This window comes from Passer montanus, unplaced genomic scaffold (assembly GCF_014805655.1).
Source record: "Passer montanus isolate IOZ18808 unplaced genomic scaffold, ASM1480565v1 scaffold196, whole genome shotgun sequence".
In the NCBI taxonomy this organism is placed as follows: domain Eukaryota; kingdom Metazoa; phylum Chordata; class Aves; order Passeriformes; family Passeridae; genus Passer; species Passer montanus.
Window position 1 is genome coordinate 198,798 of NW_024366547.1, and position 19,590 is coordinate 218,387.

The following is a 19,590-nucleotide window of genomic DNA, read 5'->3' on the forward strand; positions in this document are numbered from 1 at the left end:
AGGCTGAAGCAGGACCAAAGCCAGGAATGATCTACAGCTGCCTTGGCAGTACCCTTGATCTTGCCTGTTCTCTTGCAGCACATCATTGGTGGGGATTTTTTCCTCCTGTGGCTCTTGGCCAGCTGCAGGTTTCAAGTACATTATGGACTGTTAAACACAGCATATAATGCAGGACTGAAAAGCTGAAGTAAGGAGGAAAGTTTTCTGTGCTAATACATGATGAAGTGTAGGTGCCTGTGCCTTTTTCCACCCCTGTGGCCTTGTGGTGGGATTTTGTTTAGAAAAGCTGTCTGTTTTCTTTGATTAATTCTGGCTGTTTGGGGGAAAACTGATTCTAGGTACCAAAAAAAAAAAATCACTGCTGGCAGAGTTAGGAAGGAGCAGATTGGTGAGGAGGACTGAGTTTCTGGGGAATTCTGCCAGTGTGATAGAATAGAGGAAAAAATGAGCTTGGGTGACTGAGCAACCAGCTGTGGCTCCAAGTGATTTTTTCCAATACTCTGCTTGAAAGTAAAGGTTTCTCCCAGCTTTCCAAGACTTTTTTCTTTTACTTCATATATTAATCACAAATCAAACCCTTCAACACTGTGGTTAAAATATTGGGCTGCTTGAGATTCACAAATGTGATGCCAGTGTGTTTCCTTATGCTCATGTTTTTAAAGCACCTTCAGGGATTTTGTGAATTTGTTTTTCTTCTGCCACCATGAAGTGTCTGAATTTATTAATAATAAATATTTTTAGTCTTTGTTCTTAATCTTGGGACATCAGCAGCTATGTCCAATTTTCCTGGGTGTTGAAAGGGTTTTTGAAAGGAATAATGCCAAAAGAGTCCAGAGTTGTGTTGCTGCACACAACTTGTCCTGTGGCAAAAATCTTTGAGGACTGAGAGTGAGCGTGGGGCAGGGACAGTGCACATCTAATGCTGGCTGAATTTCATTTCCAGGTGATGGAATATGAGAACAGGATCAGAGCCTACTCCACACCAGACAAAATCTTCAGGTACTTTGCCACGCTGAAGGTCATCAACGAGCACGGCGAGTCCGAGGTGTTCATGACCCCGCAGGACTTTGTGAGATCCATCACCCCCAACGAGAAGCAGCCAGAGAGTGAGTGCTGGGTGGGTGCTGATCAGGGGAGCTGATACTCCCCAGGCTCTGCTCACCTGCTCTGTCAACTTCCCAGCTCTAATTGCCAGGGCTGGGAAGCATCTCCTGAAGGTCTCCTGCTCCAAGCCCAAAATTAGCCTGAGGGCTTTCATGTTTCCCAAAATGCTGTTGCACTGTAGTGTGAGCCCCTGAAGAGAGATGGGATGCCTTTCTCCTGTATTTAACAAGGGAATATTACCTTTAACTGAAGCACTTCCTACACCTACAAAAGGAGGTTGCTTTGGCAAGGAAAACATCAGCAATAAAGGCTGGAGTCGATGATCTTAGGAGTCTTTTCCAACCTAAATGGTTCCAAAGGGGTTGAGGCAGCCCCATGTGATGCTGCTGGTCAGGGTAGGGCTCATCTCTGCCATCTTCAAATTCCCTGTGGGCTGCTGACAAACACATCACTTGTGGTACCTGGGGGGGTTGGCAATCAAAAAGTGGGAGAGAGACACTTGCTTTTGTCTGGAAAACTGTCCTGAATGTTTGGTGTTGGTGGGGTAGCAGGAGGCTGCATTTTAGAGATTTTTGTCTCCATTTCATGTTTGGGGTCTCCATTTAGAGATTATTTTGTCTCCATTTTAGAGATTGATATTTGGGGTGTTTCATGTTTCTTGGTCTCCTACATTGTATCTCAAAGAATGAGACAGGCTTTTGTCAAATTAAAACTTCCCTTGTCTCTGCAGACATTAATGTAGAACTTCAGCCCCCAAATGTTAAATATTTGAGTGTGGGGTTTATGTCCAAATTGTGAGACTGTTTTGATGTCTTAGATGACAGCTGCTAAATAAATACTGTGTACCCTTGTGCTTCAAAAATAACAATATGAAGTGTGTGCAGGAGGGAAGAAAAAATAATCCTGACATGAGTGTTTAAAGTATGTAGGTGAATTGATATTTAGGTTTCCATTTTCCCTGGAAATAGCTGTAGTTTCCATGTGAATTAATGGCTGTAGGTTACCATCCTGTCTATGTTAAACTCCTTGAATTGTACTTGGAAAAGCAGTAGCACCTGTCTGGGAGCTTAAAACTGAAAACATCCTGTGTTTCATTTCAACACATCTGATTCTTCTTTTAGTTCTTCCACGTGCTTGGTGCATTTTAGGGTGTGTACAGCAAAGAGGTGGAAGAATGCTGAGCAAACACCTCACTCAGAGACAAGCAGAGGTGACTAATGGGAAATAATAATTAATCAGTGTTGGCCACTCACTTCCCATTGTATTCCCACTGTTATCCTGGCTGTTGAAGTGGCCCCATGAAGCCATGGTGCCTGCAAGTGCTGCCAGTCACTGACACACAGCAGTTGTAAGGGAAGAAAGTGGTCTTGGGTGCTTTTAGCACGTGGAATGGGATGGAAGCTGAGCTTGGGCTGCCCATCAGCAGGCAGGGCAGGAAGGTAGGCATCTTGGATTTTGTTGAGTTGAAAAATCTGTCTTCAGAACACTTAGGGAAATTTTGTGGATTTGCTTCTTGATGGAGCTACTCAAGGATGGTGGTTCCTTACCAGCTCTGTACATCATCACAATCACAGTAAATGGGTTTTTTTTTAACACATAATGAACAGTAGAAGAGTACAACACTTATTGCTGCAATAAAGTCAAACCAGCCATAACCTTGCTCTGAAACATTTTTAAAGCTGGTAGTAAAAAATAAAAAGGAAGATAGGTCTGGTTTTCAGAGCAGAAATTGAAAACAAAGAGTGCTACCTGCTGGCCAGATGAGTTCTGTACTTCACACCCTGCTGGTGCTTTTGACTCATAGGGTAATTTAGGTTACAGGTTAGTTGGGAAATGCTGGGGCTGCTTTCATCCTGAGTCACGACTTGGGTGTGCCCTCCACTGGGGCTGGGGCATCCTGCCTTCATCCCATAGCCTTCCCTGGGGTTCTGATGTAGCCTGGTGTGTTCCTGGGACACCTCTTGGAGGTAATCCTTCAGTGTGCTCGAGCTGCAGGTCGTAATTTCAGGGAGTAACTTCTTGTAAATGCCTCTGCTGTTTTATGGAGAGAAAACACTGAGGAGTATAAGTGATCTGGAGTAACGAGGCAGCTGAGTCCCTGTTGTATTTATTTTTAAACTGCTCATCTACTGTGAGGGTATTGTGTGCCTGATTCATTTTTATGGATTACGTAGGGGAAAGTTTGATTTATTGTCAATAAAGTGTCAGCTTAATTCTGGCCTGTGTTTTGCTAGCTTGGGGAAAATGAATGCCAATTCCTCAGCTCCTGTAGATTGCTTTCTCTGGTTCAGTCAAACTTCCTGCCACAGCATTCCCAAGTAGGCAAACTGTGCTTAAGTAATGACATGAGCTTGCTGAGCTTGGAGTGGTTTGTCAGAAGAAGCCAAAGAATGGCATTAAACTGGAAAGCTGCTTTAAAAACAAAGATTCTTTCTGTGCTATCTGGAAAGTTCAAGTGCCAGGAGAAGCGTGGGTGGTGATTTCTTCTCCTTGCAGTCCTGTATTTATTTTTTTTTTCTCTTATGTCCTCTCATACCTGAGAGGTTAAGTTTTGCTCCAGCAGTGGATGGGAAGGGATGGCAGTTTCCTGCCTGGTGCTTCCTTGGAACCCCAGTCCCAGACCAGCTGAAAATAAGGTGAAAATACTCTGTCTTTGGTGGGAAGTGCAAGGATTCCCTCCATTTCCCCAAGTTTATCTGGGTCCATTCTGCACTGATCATTTTCCTGAGGAAAGTATTTTGGAGCATCCTGGACTAAGAGGGAGCTGTGTCATGCTCAGCTTTCCTATGGCCTTTGCAATAAGGACTGAAAGAAGTAAAAAATACTTACTCTGTCTCATGCCAGCATGCTGTCATGAAGGCAGGTTCTTTCCAAATCAATCCTGCCCTTCCATTCCTGTGTTAACCTCCCTGGTTATCCCAGACTCCTGCCAGAGGAAAGATGCATTTCAAGCTTCACCACACAATGAGCAGCAACTCAAATATCTGAACTCTTGGAAGGTTCTTTGGTTGGGTTATTTGTTTTGTTGGAGTGCAAGAGACCCCAAAGATGATGCTGAAGGCCAGGCAGAAGCAGCAGCTGTGGTCCTGCAGGGGATGGTGACAGAGGAGAGGAGCTGTGAAGGACAGAGCTCATTGTTGGTGTCTGCATCAGAGTGTGCAGCTTGCTTCTCCTGGTAGAAATGGTTTGTTTTCCATGTCTGAACTGCATGAGGAGCTGAGCACAAGCCTCTGGGATGGTACAATGCATGAGTGATTATTTGTAATTTTGATTAAAGTTTATGAACTATGGATCTGATCTCCTGTACAACCATCAGCCAGGAGCTGAGACAAGCACTCATATAATGAGGAGGGGAGAGCTCCCTGGGCTGGTACAGATCCCTAAAGTTACACAAAGTGGTCAGCTGGGATATTTAAGACCTAGAAGGAAGCCAGAGATTCTGGGATTCCAGTCCTTCTGAGAGCTCTCTTCTTCCCTGGTATATCTGCTGAAGAGCTCTTCAGGGCAGGGATGTGAGAGGTAAGTCTGGTTGTCTCCTGACCAAGGTGAGGCTCTTTTTCTGGGGAAATAAACAATGCCTGGGCAAGAATCATCTTTGAGCCTGTCATGCCTGGTATGAGACCCCAGGAAAAGAGCCAGGGAGGAGGAAGAAATGCATTTACATGTAAGTTTATGTGCTGAAAGTCAGATAAAGGAGAGCTTCCCACACAGTGCAGGTTGGTGTGGCTGACCAGCTGTGTTAGGAATGCGTGTGTCACAGGGAGACTGGCTGGCTTGTTGGAGCAGGAGGAGATGAGCAGGAGGATCCCTTGATCCTTCCTTCCTGGAACAAAACAGTCCTGGACTTGAACCCCAGCACAAGGCTGTTGTCCCCTGGGAAGTCTCAGGCAGCTCATTGTTTGCTTGCAGATTCCATTTTAGATTCAGAGGGGAAATACTCTGAATACAACAATCAGAAGCTGGATTACAGCTCTGGAGGGGAAAGCTTGCTCCAGCATTTTCTCCTGCCATAATGTGGCATATCACAAGCACAGTTAGCAGGCTTTTCAGTCTTCATAATTAGCCCTTTTATTCATCTGCTGGCAATAAAGGAGTCTATGTTATATATTAAGTAGTGGGGGGAAAAAAGCAGATCATGAGTGAATGTTACCCAAATAATTTGAAAAATCTGACAAGAATATCAAGACTTGGAAGGAATTGAAAAGGTTTTTCCATCAGTGAGAAGCTGCTGGTGTCCCAGAGGAAATCATGGTGGTTTCTAATTGATCTCAACTGTGTTCTTGGCATAATATAATTGCCCTTCTCCTGAAAGCTCGTTTTTAAAATGTTTTTTAGAACTGCAGTCTATAACCTACTGCCTATGGATTTATTTTTACAAGATAACATGAAGAGCTTAGTAATTGACTGCATATTTATCAAGTGTGGTAATTAGCTGGCTTTGAGAAAATCCACGGAAAGTATGTTTTTGTTAATCAATAGGAATATAATAAGCATTTGATTTTAGATTTGTCTATTGGTGAACAACAGCAAGAACAAGTTATTCTGTGTTTTTTCCTTAACGTAATTCATTCCTTCTCCATGAAAATGTCCTCCCCAGCCCAAAATGAGAGAAGTAAATGCAGGGAGTATGGTTCTGCTGTTGAACACCCCCTTTTCCCCATTGTGGCAGGCAGTGAGTGTTCAGTCATTTTTCCTTTATATTGAACCATTTTTATTTTTAGAGTGCTGTGAAAGTACCATCACATGAATAAAAGTAGCAGCCTATATTGCTGGTATTGGTGAGTAAATGGTGTCAGTCTACTCTGAAATAACATTTCTAGTGGTGCTGTGTGCTTAGATACTCCATGGCAGTGCTGCTGTTTATTTGGGGCTCCTGGTAGGTGGCAGCAGCATTTGTAGGAGTAATAAACAGTGGTAGTTAAACATTCCAAGGAAGCTGACTGGGAAACCATTGCAGGTCACTGAAATGTTGCTGGCAGTGAGTGGTTGGTGCAGAGCCCTTGGCTGCAGGAGCAGAAGGGATGTGTAGGGAAAGGTGAGGGGTTGTGCAGGGTCTCAGGTGAGTATAAGTGTATTTTGGGGCAGATCATGGTGGAAACTCTGGGTTTGTTAAAGAGAAATGACGAGTGAAGCTCTGGGTGCTCGTTGCAATCCAGACTGGCCATGGGGTGTGTCCCAGGAAAGCCTGAGGCAGCCAGGGATCTTCCTGAAATGACTCCTGGATTTCATTGCTGCCTCTCTTGAGGAAATCCTTTCAAGCACTTCTGGGAGAATGCTTTTTCAGCCTCTGCTCCTCAGTGAAAGGTGGAAAAGCTCTTTTTTCCTGGTTCAACATGCTTATTAGCCTGTGTTCCTGCAGCTCAGCAACAATAGCCCAGGCAGGGGCTGTTTGTCTTGGGAGTGTGGCACTTAGAGACATTCCTGTGGCTTTAACATAACACTCTGCCTTTTGAAAAGCAGAGGTGCAGTAATGCCATTCTTCCCTTCCCTTGTTCAGCTGGGATTGTCCCCATCCATGCAGTGTTCCCATTGACTCACCAGCCCACACAAATGCTCAATTCCTATTGCAGCATCTTGGGGTTTTTTATCTAATTTAAAGAAAAATCCCAGGCATCAGGCAACAGACCCTCTTTGTTGGTTATCTTTTGTCAGGTTTAAAGGCTTGTGAAAAAAACAGGTAGCTAAGTCCTTAAAAAAGAAAATAAAACTGTACTGGGAAAAGGAAAATGTATAGAGTAAAAGTGTATGCATTGAACATAAATGCCTCTTTTCAGCTTTTGAATTGGCTTCTTCTCTCAGGACCAATGTAAGAGGAATTTCACAGAGGAATTTAAGTGTGCAGCTTAATTAATGCAGCAGAGGAGAGGGGACATTGTTTGCATGGCTGGGAGGGTGACCATGGAAAACACTGGTGGAAACCAATGTGCTTGTGTGTGCAGTACAATTGTGGAATCATCTGGGTTGGAAAAGATTTTGAGATTGAGGCCAACCATTGGCCCAGCACTGCCAAGGCCATGACTAAACTGTCCCCAAGTGCTACATCTACATGGCTTTTAAATCCCTCCAGGTTTGGTGACCTGGACAGCCTGTACCAGTGCTTGACCACCCTTTTGATGAAGGGATTTTTCCCAATATCCAATCCAAACCTCCCCTGGCCCAGCCTGAGGCCCTTTCCCCTTGTCCTGTCCCTGTTCCCTGGCAGCACAGCCCGACCCCCCATGGCTGTCCCCTCCTGGCAGGGAGTTGTGCAGAGCCACAAGGTCCCCCCTGAGCCTCCTTTGCTCCAGGCTCAGCCCCTTCCCAGCTCCCTCAGCCCCTCCTGGGGCTCCAGCCCCTTTCCAGCTCCCTTCCCTGCCCTGGCCACACTCCAGCCCCTCCATGTCCTTCCTGGAGTGGGGACCCAGAACTGGACACAGCCCTGGAGGTCCCTGAGCAGGGCCAGCCCAGGGGACAGGCCCTGCCCTGGGCCCGTGCCCACCCCACTGCTGGAACAGCCCAGGAGCCATTATTTCCATATTTATTTATTTATTACATGAATTGTTATTATAATTGTTTAGAAACATATGGTATTTATTTATAGAAAATGACAGTTATCAGCTCATTTTTCTTGCTGTTCTCTACACAATCATCCATTCATTTTGGCTCTCTATTGAAAACTCTGTACTTTCCCAGTGTCCAGTTGCAGGAGGTGCCATTAAGACATACTTTCACTTGCTATTTTTAACCCATGTCCTTTTTCTGGCTTTCCATGAGTACATGTATAATGTCAGGCTGTCAGGGATCTGTCTTTCAGCAGCATTTCCTGGCATGGGAAAAGGAGGTGTCCCTGAGAAATGACTTTATTATGACACATGGACATAAGCTCAGCTTAAGTCACCATCCAGATAGATGGCTGGGGTGAGCTCTGACCACATACAATGTCTGTAATAAAATAATCACATTTATCAGACAAGTCCTACCTCTAAATGCACCAATACTTACTGCATTTATACCCATAGCTTGGAAGAGGACAAAATTTAGAAGATTAAAGTCTGAAAAAGTGTATGAATATGTAATTTGCATTGTTATCAGGCCCAGGAAATACTGAGAAGGTGCTTTCTGGCTGGAATTTTCACAAGTGCAGAAAGCCCTGTGACAATTGCCTTGACCTCTGAAATTGGTGCCAGAGGAGTTGTGGCTGCTTTGGGTCACAAAGGGAAAGGGGGTCACCCTGGAGCAATGAATAATTCCATTTTCTGCACAATACCATGAAACTTTCCAGCAGGCAGGAAGGGTTTCATTATCCTCTTTCAAAAGCAGGTGACGCAGCAGGCATGGGGAAGGCTTTATTTTGGTTTTTCTATCTTATTTTCTAATTTAAATTGAAATGAGAATGTGCTAATTACCATAAACAGTGGCAGAAGATGCACGGGACGTCGCTCTCCGGAAGGTTTTATTTCTCAAAGCACCAAAAATGAGCCTCTACTCTCCTGAGTTTTACTGGAAATGCTCAACTTGAGTTCTGCTTAATCTCTTCTCAGGATGCATCTTCCTGGCTTTGGATTGCAAAGCTCAGATAATTAATCTTCCTGGATTTTTTTGTCATCTTGCTTATACGTGCAGTCACTGGTGTTAGATGCAGCCTGCTGTGGGTTAGAGGAGAGCTTTGTGCCTTAACTCAGCTAAGGCTGGGATGTTCTTTCCCCCTCTTGAACATAAATAAACCATTTGGGAAGGTATCAGAAACTTTATTGATATAAACAGTCTCTCTCCCTGCCTTTCTCTGATCCAGCTAAAGAACTCCACTTCTTGAAAATGCATCTACAGCTTATCTCCTTTAAAATCTGGTTTGTTTTTTTTTACTCAGATATGAACAAGCTTTGGATTTGCTTGGTGACATCCCAATTAACTGTGGGAACAAGTCTTTTTTTTTTTCCCATTTGTGAGCCATTTAAAAGGTGTTGCTAAAAGCACCAAGAGTCACGGGTGAAATGTTTGCCTGGTAATAGTGCAGGGATCTGCTTTGGGAGGGTGTTTCAGGCTCTTGAGAGGTGCTGATTGCTGAGCTCTTGCTGGCCCTGCTATAGAAGGAGGTTTTCTTCTCTGATTCCATGAGTTTGTTGGTTTTTTGTGTTCAAAATACAAAGTACAAAATGCACAAAACCAAATAAGATTTTCCTCCCATCCTTATGTTTTCTACACATGTTACTCAGACTGTGCATTTTACTTTCCAGTCCTCTGAAACAGAAAACACAAGAAATAGTTAATTCTATGCCATAAAAGCTTTCTTTTCTGTAAGTACTTTCTTTCTCTTGCAGACCTGGGCCTGGACCAGTTCATAGTGAAACGCTACGATGGGAAGGTGAGCACATTGGGCTGCTAAATGTATTTTATTTAATGGCTTTTTTGACCTAGAATCCTTCAGTTATTACCTGTGTGAGGGTGTAAGTTAAATGAAGTGTGTAAAGTGTTCTCTTCTGAGCATTTTGGTTTTCAGTAGCATTGCAGTGCTTTTTCTGTAATGACAGAAAGATTATTTTCTATAAAGGGACCTTATTTTAATGTTTACAGACAAAATATTACCACTTCCTATATGCTGGTGGGCTGGGAAATCAAGGGTTGTAATCACATTTCTTTGCTGCTTCTTTCTGACTGTGTGAGAGCCCCACAAGTTAAACCATTTCAGGGGAAACTCACTGTACCTTTCCCTTCCAGCATCATCTCCAGATTCCTAAAGGAAGGAGATGCTCTTGTGGTTTCTTTTCTGTGTCCCACCCATGTGTTTCCCCCCTATTGGACAGCCTTTCTCTGTTCCCCTTTTGAGCCCAGGTTCTTCCTGCAGCACTGCACAACTCTTCTGGGTGTTTGTGCTGTAATGAGAGGTAAAAATCTTAATTCTGATCTAGTTTTGTCTCCCTGTGAAAGAGGAGCCAGGTAGCATCCCGTTTGTTGTTATCCACACTGTAAATCCCACTGGGGTGGTAAAGGCAGCTCTGCCCCAGGACTGGCAGCTCACATGGACTCCTTGATGCAGATATCTGCAGGTTAGTTAATTTTCCATCATATCACACAATGGTCCTCCAGCTTTTAGCAGCATTTCTATCTGCACCTTCTGAAAATGAAGCTTTCAAAGGGACATCAGCATCCTCCCCCCGTTGCTGCAGGGTATACCTGGCACAGTGTCAGGCATTTCCAGAAAGCCTCAACTCTAGGGAAAAATAGGAATTGAAAGCTTTTTATAAACACAAGGTAGGCTGAACATGTGCAGTTCCCTGGTTTGTGTTTAGCAGGCACAGGTAACAACAAGATGATCAAATACCTGGGGTCCCTGTCATGAGCACTGGGCGAGTGTGCTGGTTACCCAGGCAGCAGAGCAGGGCTTTGCTGGAAAACAGACAACAGGGAGGTGGATTTTGGCAGTTAGCTTTGATACATAAAGCTCCAAAGCGTGTCGTGAACACCTGTTTTCTTTTCCCCCCTGCCACAAACGTGATGTCTGCTTTTTGTGATTAAAAAATACAACCCAACCAAAGGAAGGATGTCTATTCTTTGCAAAATACCCAGTGTTTCTCTCTGTGGTTTCATGACAGTCTGTTTTGCATTCACTCACTTTCATCATTTTATCTTGTCAAGCTATCACCCTCATCCCTTAGGCTTTACATAAACAGGATTTGTTTGGAGGGAAGAAGTGCTGAATCCCACACTATTTTTGCTAATCGCTCTTCTGCTCCCGAGCGCTCTGCAGGCAATTCCCAGCACACTGGATAAAAAATCCACAGGCAAATCCTTTGAACTCAACTTTCTGTTCCTTTGCCCCTGAACACCAAGGGCTCTGACCTGTAGTAGACTGAAATAGCTTTTTATATAACTTACAGATGTTGCTGCTGCACTTGGATGTCTCTGAGCTGATTGCCTGAAAGTGAGGCAGCAGATTGAGGGGACTGCAATGGACTTTGCTTTATTATTATCTTCTCCTGGGACCTGATTTTTCCACAGCCTAATAACACCCTGGAAGCAGTGTACTCTGAAAATTAAGAAATAGAGGTTCTTGTTTGCTTGGCTGTCTGCTTAAAGGTACCTTGGGACTGGCTACATCTGGCTGTGGCTATTAGGGCAGTGCTAATGTCCAGGTGAGAAGATAGTTTGAGGAGAGGATAAAATGAGCTGGCCTTGGCTCTCCCTTGGTAATGAAGGAAGCTGACAGTAGATTGATCTGACAGCAGCTTGTTCTCATTTTGTTGCTTGCTTTGGGTTCCAGTTTAAAAAAATAGCACTGCTTTTACTCAGCCAAGCACAACAGAGGTGCTGCAGAGCTGACCTCACACATTCTGAGTTTCTCTTGCATAGTGATAAAACCCTTTTGCATCTCTTCCTCTGTGCCTAGTTCCAGGCACACATTCCTCTTGGATTATCAAAGCAGCCTCTGCTTGGAGGGGATTTGCCTTTGTGTGCTGGAGGAGCTGCTGAGCTCAGGCAGAAGGGAGAGAGGGTCACCACTGTTCCCCTAAGCATCCTTGTGGATGTTACACAGAGGTAATGGGAATTGTGGTCCTCAAAAATAGGCCTGGTCACTGGAAAGTTCTTCTCCTTTTTTAAGGAAAAAGGAGTTTGTGAACTGTCAGATGTAAGCAAGCTGTGCTGCTGAAAAGCACTGAATCCAGAAGCCAGTTCCTGGCTGAAGAGTGGGAAAGAGGATTGATTTTAGTTCCAAGCAAAGTTCCAAATGTGATGTCTGCATGCAAGCAGTAGTTTAGAAGGAGATTCAGTTAAAAGGTCTGTGCAGTTAGTTACATTTCAATTACATATTCCAGGACGGTGTTTGTAGCATCTGTGTGAATTTCAAGCCTGAGATTTAGATGCTGCTGCATTAGTGGGGTGATGTGTGAGCTGCTCCTTTCACAGAACCTGTTTTATTTAGGCAAAGCTGCCATCAGAACCCCAAATTGCCCGTTGTGGGGAGATCAGGACTGACCTTGCCAAAGCATTTTGGGGAGTGATGTGCCTCTGTATTGTGCTTTGCTTGGGTGTCTGAGCCAGCTTGCTGTGCACATCACTGAATGTGACAATGAAAAGATAAAATCCACTTTTTTCCCCTCTTCCTGCCCCTCCTTCTTCCTACTGATAATTTATAGAGTTACTGGAGAGGGAGGTAGATGCCTTATTAATGGCAATAATGCTCCTGTAATATGAGCCTAAATGCTTTTTCTTCACTCATGCAAGACCAGAAACCCTGGAGACACTCAGCCAGCACAAACCTTTGGTCAGATGTGTGTGCCAGCACGGGCTCATGCCTTTGGGCTGAGCGTGTACAGGGAGGCAACCTGTGGCTCCATTTTTGCCTGAGAGTGGTGGTTTCTTCCCTTGGGAAGCAAGCTCAGCAAAGTAGGGGAAAAGAGACATTGATTACTATTCATTCATAGCAGAAAAAAGGTATTAATCAGCTTGCAGACATTTCATATGGAGCCTGAGCAAAAGGCTGATGTGAGAACAGACGCTCTCAGGATGTGGAGGTGCCCAGACCATGATTGTCTGTCTGCTGTGTTTCCACTGTCTCTTCCCTCTTGCATTTGGCAGTGGGAAAGCAGATGCATTTTTAACCCATCTGTAGGAGAAATAACTCATGTTTTAGTGATGAATATGCTCTCAGTAAGTAGTAGAGATTTCTTAGCACGTCTAACCTAGCAAAAGCTTCATTAACATTATGTAAGTTGTCATGCAAAGTTTGTTTAAAATTTTCTTTTCTTGTGCTCTCTCTGTTTATTTTTTTGGCTTATGCATTAATGATTGACAAGCTTCATCTCTCAAAGAAACAATGCTGTTGATATTATTGCTCTAAATTGTGAGCTGCATATCCACTTTGTCACCAACCTGGTGAGCCGGCACAGGAGCTGAGCTTCCAGCCGTGCAGCCTGGTGGAAAGGTGAAGGTGAGCTGGAGTGCTTTTAAGAGTCCTCTGGCCTATTTAGGAGAAAGCCCTACTCTAGATGGCTTATTAGTTTAATTAGGATACACTTGACTTGCTCTTTTTTCTCCTGTGGGGAGAATTCCTTGCTGCTGCTCAATAAGAGCAAGAGCCTTCGAGCTACCAGCAACAGCTTCCCCTCCTGCAGTAAGTAATTAGAGAGGCTTTCAGTGCCCTCTAATTAAATTTATGACTTAAGTATTTCCTGCCAGCATTTATGTTTACTTCTCTAGATGTTTGGGCATGCCATAAAGTAATGCCAAGCAAGGTGAAGGACAAGGAAAATACTTCAAATGGTGCCTCTAAGTGCCAGTAAAACATCTCTAGAATTCACTTCCACTGGATAATGCAGGGTCACACCATGGACCAACGCAATGAGTATCTTCAGCTGCCCTGACCTGAAGGTGTCCATTAAAGAACACTTTCTGGGAGTCAGCTCAGGAGGCAGATTTCTTTCCAGATGATTTAGAGAGCATCTCAGGAGCAGAGGAGCTGAAAAAAGTACTCAGGGAGGATCCCCAAGGAGAAGACTGGAGGTAGATGCACCATCTTTTTCTGGTGGGTTGAAGGATCTTGCTCACAGGTTTGAAAGAGTGGGAAGGAAAGGAGCCTTGATTTATTAACTGGAATTTCTGGGATCCTTTGCTCTGTGGATGGGCTTTGCCTGGAGCATGATGCTCTCACCAGAGTTTGATAAGCTGCCATAGACCCAAACTTGCAGCAAGTGAGACAGACCTAAAATCCTGCTCTCATTCAGGAGCCAAGCACTGGGTCTGAGCTCTGAGCTCCCTGGAGGTTTAAGTGCCTCTGAAATCTTAATTCCTAAGGATGCAACTCTAAGCATTGCCTTACCAAAAGCCAGTATCACAGTTCAGTAAAGAGCAGCATAAGGTGCAGGTGCACTTGGAGGATACTTGGTATCTTCTCTGGGTTAAATGCAATGAAAACAGGTGAGGAGTCCTCTAAATCCAACTGTGTGAGGTCTTGCCAGCCTCTGTTGTGACAGAGTTTGAAATGAATGTGTCCCCAGCTAGAGCTGGTGAGGCTGGGTTGTGCTTTGCTTGGAGACACCTTGAAGTGTTTAGCCATTCTGGTCCATAATCCATGGGAAATGTCACTGTTCAACTTCGGATTCCCTGCTTTTAAATTCCTGCACCCTCTGATCTCAGCCCTGGTAGTATAATGGTATTGCATAATAACCAGGAGGCACCTTCTTACATGGGTAATAACCTTACACTGATCTGTGTGAACATTCCTCTGCCATCCCTAAAAGGGTTGTAAGGAAGTGGTGAGACAAAATCCTTGCCTGTGGCTTTGTGGAAGCAAGCAGAGATGCAGTTTATTGTAGATAACCAGCAAAGCTGAGCTGAGAAGGTTTTTATCTTCTTGGCTTTCTTTGCTGACACCCTGTCCACATTGGTTGATTTCTTTGCTTGTTGGCTTTCCCCTCCCAGCCAAACTTGACCCTCCTGTCTGCTTCAGTTAGTTCTGATGTTTCTCTCTTTGCTGGGACCTGTGTGGACACTGAAATGTACAAATTATTTTCTTGGTTTGTTTTAAATAAAACTGGATTTTGTCGAAGAAAATTCTTAATTGCTTCTAACACAGTGCACAAACATCCCTGTGGGCACCTGAGCTGCCTTAGGTACTGAACAAGTGTCTTCCTTTCCTAACTCCTCTACCAAACATTTGTGTATTTTGGCTTTGACAAAGCTCTGTTTGCTGTTTTCTTTGTGTATCCCTAATTCTGCTGCTCGTTTCCACAGGGCTTCTACTAAAATCCTCTGGTTGTTCTTTGTCCTCTTTTGTTCTGGTTTCCAGGTACCCGGCGGGTGTTTCTTCCAGCTGCTAATATCTCTGATACTTGTCTTTATTCTAATTCTGGTTTGTGCTTTTTTTGGTGTAACCAAGCATTCCCTCATTTTCTTCCCTTTTCTAACCCTCTCCCCTCCCACCAGGATTTCTGGCAGGTACAAAGCAGACAGCATGTGCTTTGATTAGTTTGTGCTTCAGACCTCATGAAATGCACTTTTCATGTGAAAGGGACAGTGTACGCTCACCTCTTCCCCTGCTCCTCTCATAAATGCTCTCAGTGCTCTCCTTGATCCTCAGCCTGCAGGATTTATTTCAGAACACCTGAGTTTGGCTTGTGGAGAGAACAGTCCTCAGGGTAACCATTAATACCTGCCTCTATTAACAGGAACTGCTTTGAGCAAAGCTCAGATGTGTGTCTCCCTGCCCTCCTGGCTTCACAGTGTCCTCTGAGGCTTCTGTCTTATTTTGCAGCTCAATGAGACTGTGATAGAGCTGGCTCTGTTGGAAGATAGTGTTCTCCCCTTGAGGCCACAAAGTTAGTTTGATTTCCTGGCCAAATCTTTGGGGAAATGTCATCTGTTTGAAGGTGTGTAGTTTTGGGAAAGGCTACATTTGCAAGCTTGAGTTTTTCAAGTTACAGAATTATGTAGAGTGAACTGTATTAAAAAATATGATGGGTAGTAGATATTTAGATGTTGTAGTTCTTAAAATCTACACATTTAGACACCAAAGGGGAGTTCATTCAATATTAGTAAGTAAAGAGGAAAATATCTATAAGAACTTCGAGTTTGCCCTGTATCTTTTTGACCTTAATGAAATCCACAGGGAAAGTTAAAGAAAAATAAACAACTTGGTAATAAGCCCTTAGTGGGTGTATGCACTCTTTTAATCAAAAATGGATTCTGGGGTATTTCTGGCTTTAATTTCTTTGATAGTTTTGCTCATGTTATTTAATGTTTAATACTTGAGGGACACAAAACAAAGCTCTGAGAACTCTGTCCTTGGGTGACATGGTGTTAGTAGGGAGAAGGGGTATGGAAGGAGAGTGTGGCAGGGAATGCTTTAGGAGATGCTTGAACTCACTTGGCTACAAAAGGAGGTAAAATCTGGATGGGAGAAGCAGGTGAAGGACAAAAAAAAGGAACAGAGAGAGAAAGAATTGACAAGATTTTGGTGGTGAGTACCAAGTGTACAGCCCCAACCTCATCAACTGAGCCAATGGTTTATAATCGCTTTTTATAGAGAATTATTATTTTCTTCCTGGTGTCCTTTCACACTGGGATTTCTGCCTGAGAGAAGGAGAAACACAATGAATTCATCTTGGTCCTGCAGGCTGATGAGATGAGGGAGAGCAGCATCCCAATTTCCATCAGAGACCTAAACAGCTGTTTAAATTCAAAGGTGGCAAAACTCAGCTCATTTTAGAAGCTTTATTTGAGCCATCAAGGACTCTTAATTTCAATCCTCCCATTAAATTTCGATGCAAAATGCCCCAGTGGTCCTGCAGATTGTGATTTCATTACCCTGCAGAGGGCTGAGGGGAGCACAAGTGTAGGCTGTCCCTTTTCCAAGGCATTTCCTCTTTGCTTTTCCTGCAGGGGTTTCTCCCTTGCATGAGTGGCTCTGCTGCCTGCCACGGGTTGGGAGAGTCTGTCGTTGATTTTCTGGGTTGTACAGAATGCTGGCCTTGCATTGCAGGTGCCCTTTGTTTGAAAGGTGGTTTGAATATTTACAGCCTTGCTGGAAGGGAGGGAATGCAGATTTCTCTTTCCAGTCACAGGAGTCCACCTGCAGTAAGAATTGCTGCCCAGGTTTTCATTCTCTGGATGTGCTCATACTTAGAGTGAGAGAAGGTGCAGGACAACATCACCCGTGTCCAGCTCTGTAGTTTTGTGCCCCTCTGTAGATACACAGATAAAATAACCCCCCAAAATCAAAAGTTTTCAAAACCTCTCAAATGAAATGTGCCCTTGAAAGGTGTTACCTGCCAATTATGCAGTATTATCTGCCAACAGTAAATTTTAAGCATTTTCTTAGGTCAGCACTCAGCCACCACAATTTGCCATGGAGAACCTGTTTGTGTTTGCCTGTGTTGGTGTGCAGACTTCATAGCAAATTATCATTCCTAGTGGCTCCAGATAATCTGAGCTTCCCATGGCTAAAAGTGGTTTATGAGTTTCCAAAGGTCCTTGTGCTGTTTTCATCACAGCCTCAAACACTTTTTTTTTCTTATTTAATGATGTAGAAAAAGTGATATAAAAAAGCCATGCGGTGCATTTAAAATTACATATTTTGCATCCATATTATGGAACTGACTTTAAAAACTCTTAAATCCCTCAATTTCCTCCCAAGTCCCATTTTTGTCCATGTTTCATAGTGCAGAGGGACCTCCCCTATCTTTTTTCCCTAAAGGACTTTGGAACATTTGGGCTGAAAGGCTCAATTTTTAAATCTAATCCTGAAAACCTTTTTATTTCTTTATACAGTTTTTTTTTAAGTGAGATGCCTGAAATCTCTAGATACATGGCTTTGATTCTTTAAAGTTTAAATCTTTAAAAAATGAGCAAAGTTTAAAATCCTCCTTTTTTCTGTTTAGTGTTTTGATGCAGACAGAGTTGAAAGCATTTATATTTTTAATTACCACAGCAAGCTGGTTTGCACTGGAATTTATTAAGGGTTCTCCCTTGTCTGTTATGAAATCTCTTAGTGTGTATTTCCCTGGATTTTCAACAGCCCTGCTTGGGAAAAGCTGCAGTAATCCACACCTGTACTGCTGGCAAATAGGACTTCTTTTCCTACATGCCTATTGTTAACCATGAAAGAAATACATTAATAGAAAAGAAAGAATGAAATACATTAATTGGTGTCTTATTTTAATGTTTTATAATAAGAACTGAAGGTGGTCAGTTGGGACTGAAAGAGAATTGCTTTGCATCCAGGTGACTTCACTCTGCACTCATGGGTTTGTATTTGCTCAGTACAACAATGGTCACCTGAAAATGTTTCTGTTCAAAAGGAACAAACCAAGTACAATGATGTTTGTCAATAAAAGCTGGTTTATTCCTCATCTGAAATCCCTTGCTAATTGACAGAATTGCTTCCTGGTTCTGGAGAAATACCCATTATCTCTCATGGATATTTATTTTATTGTTGTTTTGGAATGTGTAAGTGGTCACATTGGGCTGATAAATTCCTGAAGTTTTGGTTCATGGAAGTGCAAATGTGGTGCTGAAACGTAAGTTACAGGAAGAAACATGCCCAGAATGTCCTTTCCTTCTCCAGATGGAAACCCAAACTGGCAGCTCTGAGGGATTTCCCAAAAATGTGTTCTTCCTGAATTAAATGCTGTAGTTTTTGCAATGCCAGATGAAGTGGAGCTGCCAGGATTTAGGTGGTCAGGCTTCTCTAGTCCTGCACTAGGAGTGGGAGCACCAGCACTGTGCCCATCTCTGCCTCTGCAGAGAAAGCATCCCTCCATGTACAAAACCACACCTTTATTTTTCAGATTTGCATAATTCAATATTACCACATTTCACTCCTCACTCAGCCCTGAGAAAACCATTCTGAAATCCAAAGTAAAGGTAATATTTGGCGAGGAACATAAGGATTCCATGGGGTTTATCCACCAATCCTTGTTGATGGAAGCTGTACCGTGTCCTTAAGAGAGGCTCCAGCAGCAGATCAGTTTTGGGGTGGAATATGTGAAGTTTGTGATGTATCTTTGGGTGCTTTGCAGCCAGCCTGTACATAAAGAACTCTGGGGAGTTGCCTGCATGCAGCACATGACTTTTTCCTCTAGCACGTGGGTTTGGGGAAGCTTGGTCACTGCATTGATCTGTTCAACCACATCTTGGTGCTGATTGAGCTTAGAGCCTGAGTTGGGAAGGGCAAAGCAAGCTCTGTATCTTGAATTTAAGTCAGTTTTTTGACATGTCATCAGTGTCTGGAACTGTAAGAGAATCTGCCTGTACACCTGTCACAAGTTTTGTTCCACTGAGACTGGACTGGTGGCTTCTCACTGAACTTACACAGCCATGCTTGTGCCAAAAGCAGTGAGATATTTGGATTTCTTTTTCCTTTTACATGTTAATTTGGATGTCTGCTCGTCTGTGTGCTTGTTAAATATGAATCTAGTGCTTGATTAAAAAATACATCATAATTGTAAAGTGTTCCCCATGGCTTGCTCACTCGTGAATGCTTGGGTTTAAATGGGTTTCTTTTGGGTGTGCTGAATGATCTTAGCCAATTACTCTGGTTTTGGGAGTGGATTTAACATGGAAAAAAAATGTTAAGTGGAAGACATTTGCCTGTTTTATCTGAACATTTTGAGGCTTACCTCATGCTCAGAATCAAAGGGTGTGGATAATTCTTTGCAGAGATGACTTATCTCTAAAAGAAGGTGGAGGTTTGGAAAGGGATTTTTCCCTGGGTGTTCTGATACCAAGCATCACCTTTCTGCCTGAATTGGAGTGTGCTGGAAGGAAGGTGGGTGTGGAAAAGGCTGGTTTGAGGTGTTAGTGAGGACTGACTTTGGGACAATCACTTTGAGCTTTGATGGTGACAACAGCCCACGTTGTGCTGTGTGAAATAGGTAGATTGATTTATTTTATATTATTTTTCCTGGAGGTTAGATATCATTCCTTGCAGCAATGTTTCGAGGTGGGGAACAGCTCCTGGGAAAAGGGTGCTTTGAGCCTTCCCCATAGTGGGGTGAGCTTCCCACAAGTTCA

General features: G+C 43.5%; 1 protein-coding gene across 8 annotated transcripts in view; it reads left to right on the top strand.

The window, feature by feature from the left end:
- MICU1 (mitochondrial calcium uptake 1) overlaps window positions 1–19,590 on the top strand; it is an 88,869-nt gene that overhangs the window by 23,989 nt on the left and 45,290 nt on the right. For all 8 annotated transcript variants that reach the window (XM_039706690.1, XM_039706697.1, XM_039706696.1 and 5 more), the window contains 2 exons: window positions 944–1,106; window positions 9,402–9,445. In XM_039706690.1, the coding sequence (XP_039562624.1) occupies window positions 944–1,106; window positions 9,402–9,445 (207 nt within the window). The remainder of the gene's footprint in view (window positions 1–943; window positions 1,107–9,401; window positions 9,446–19,590) is intronic.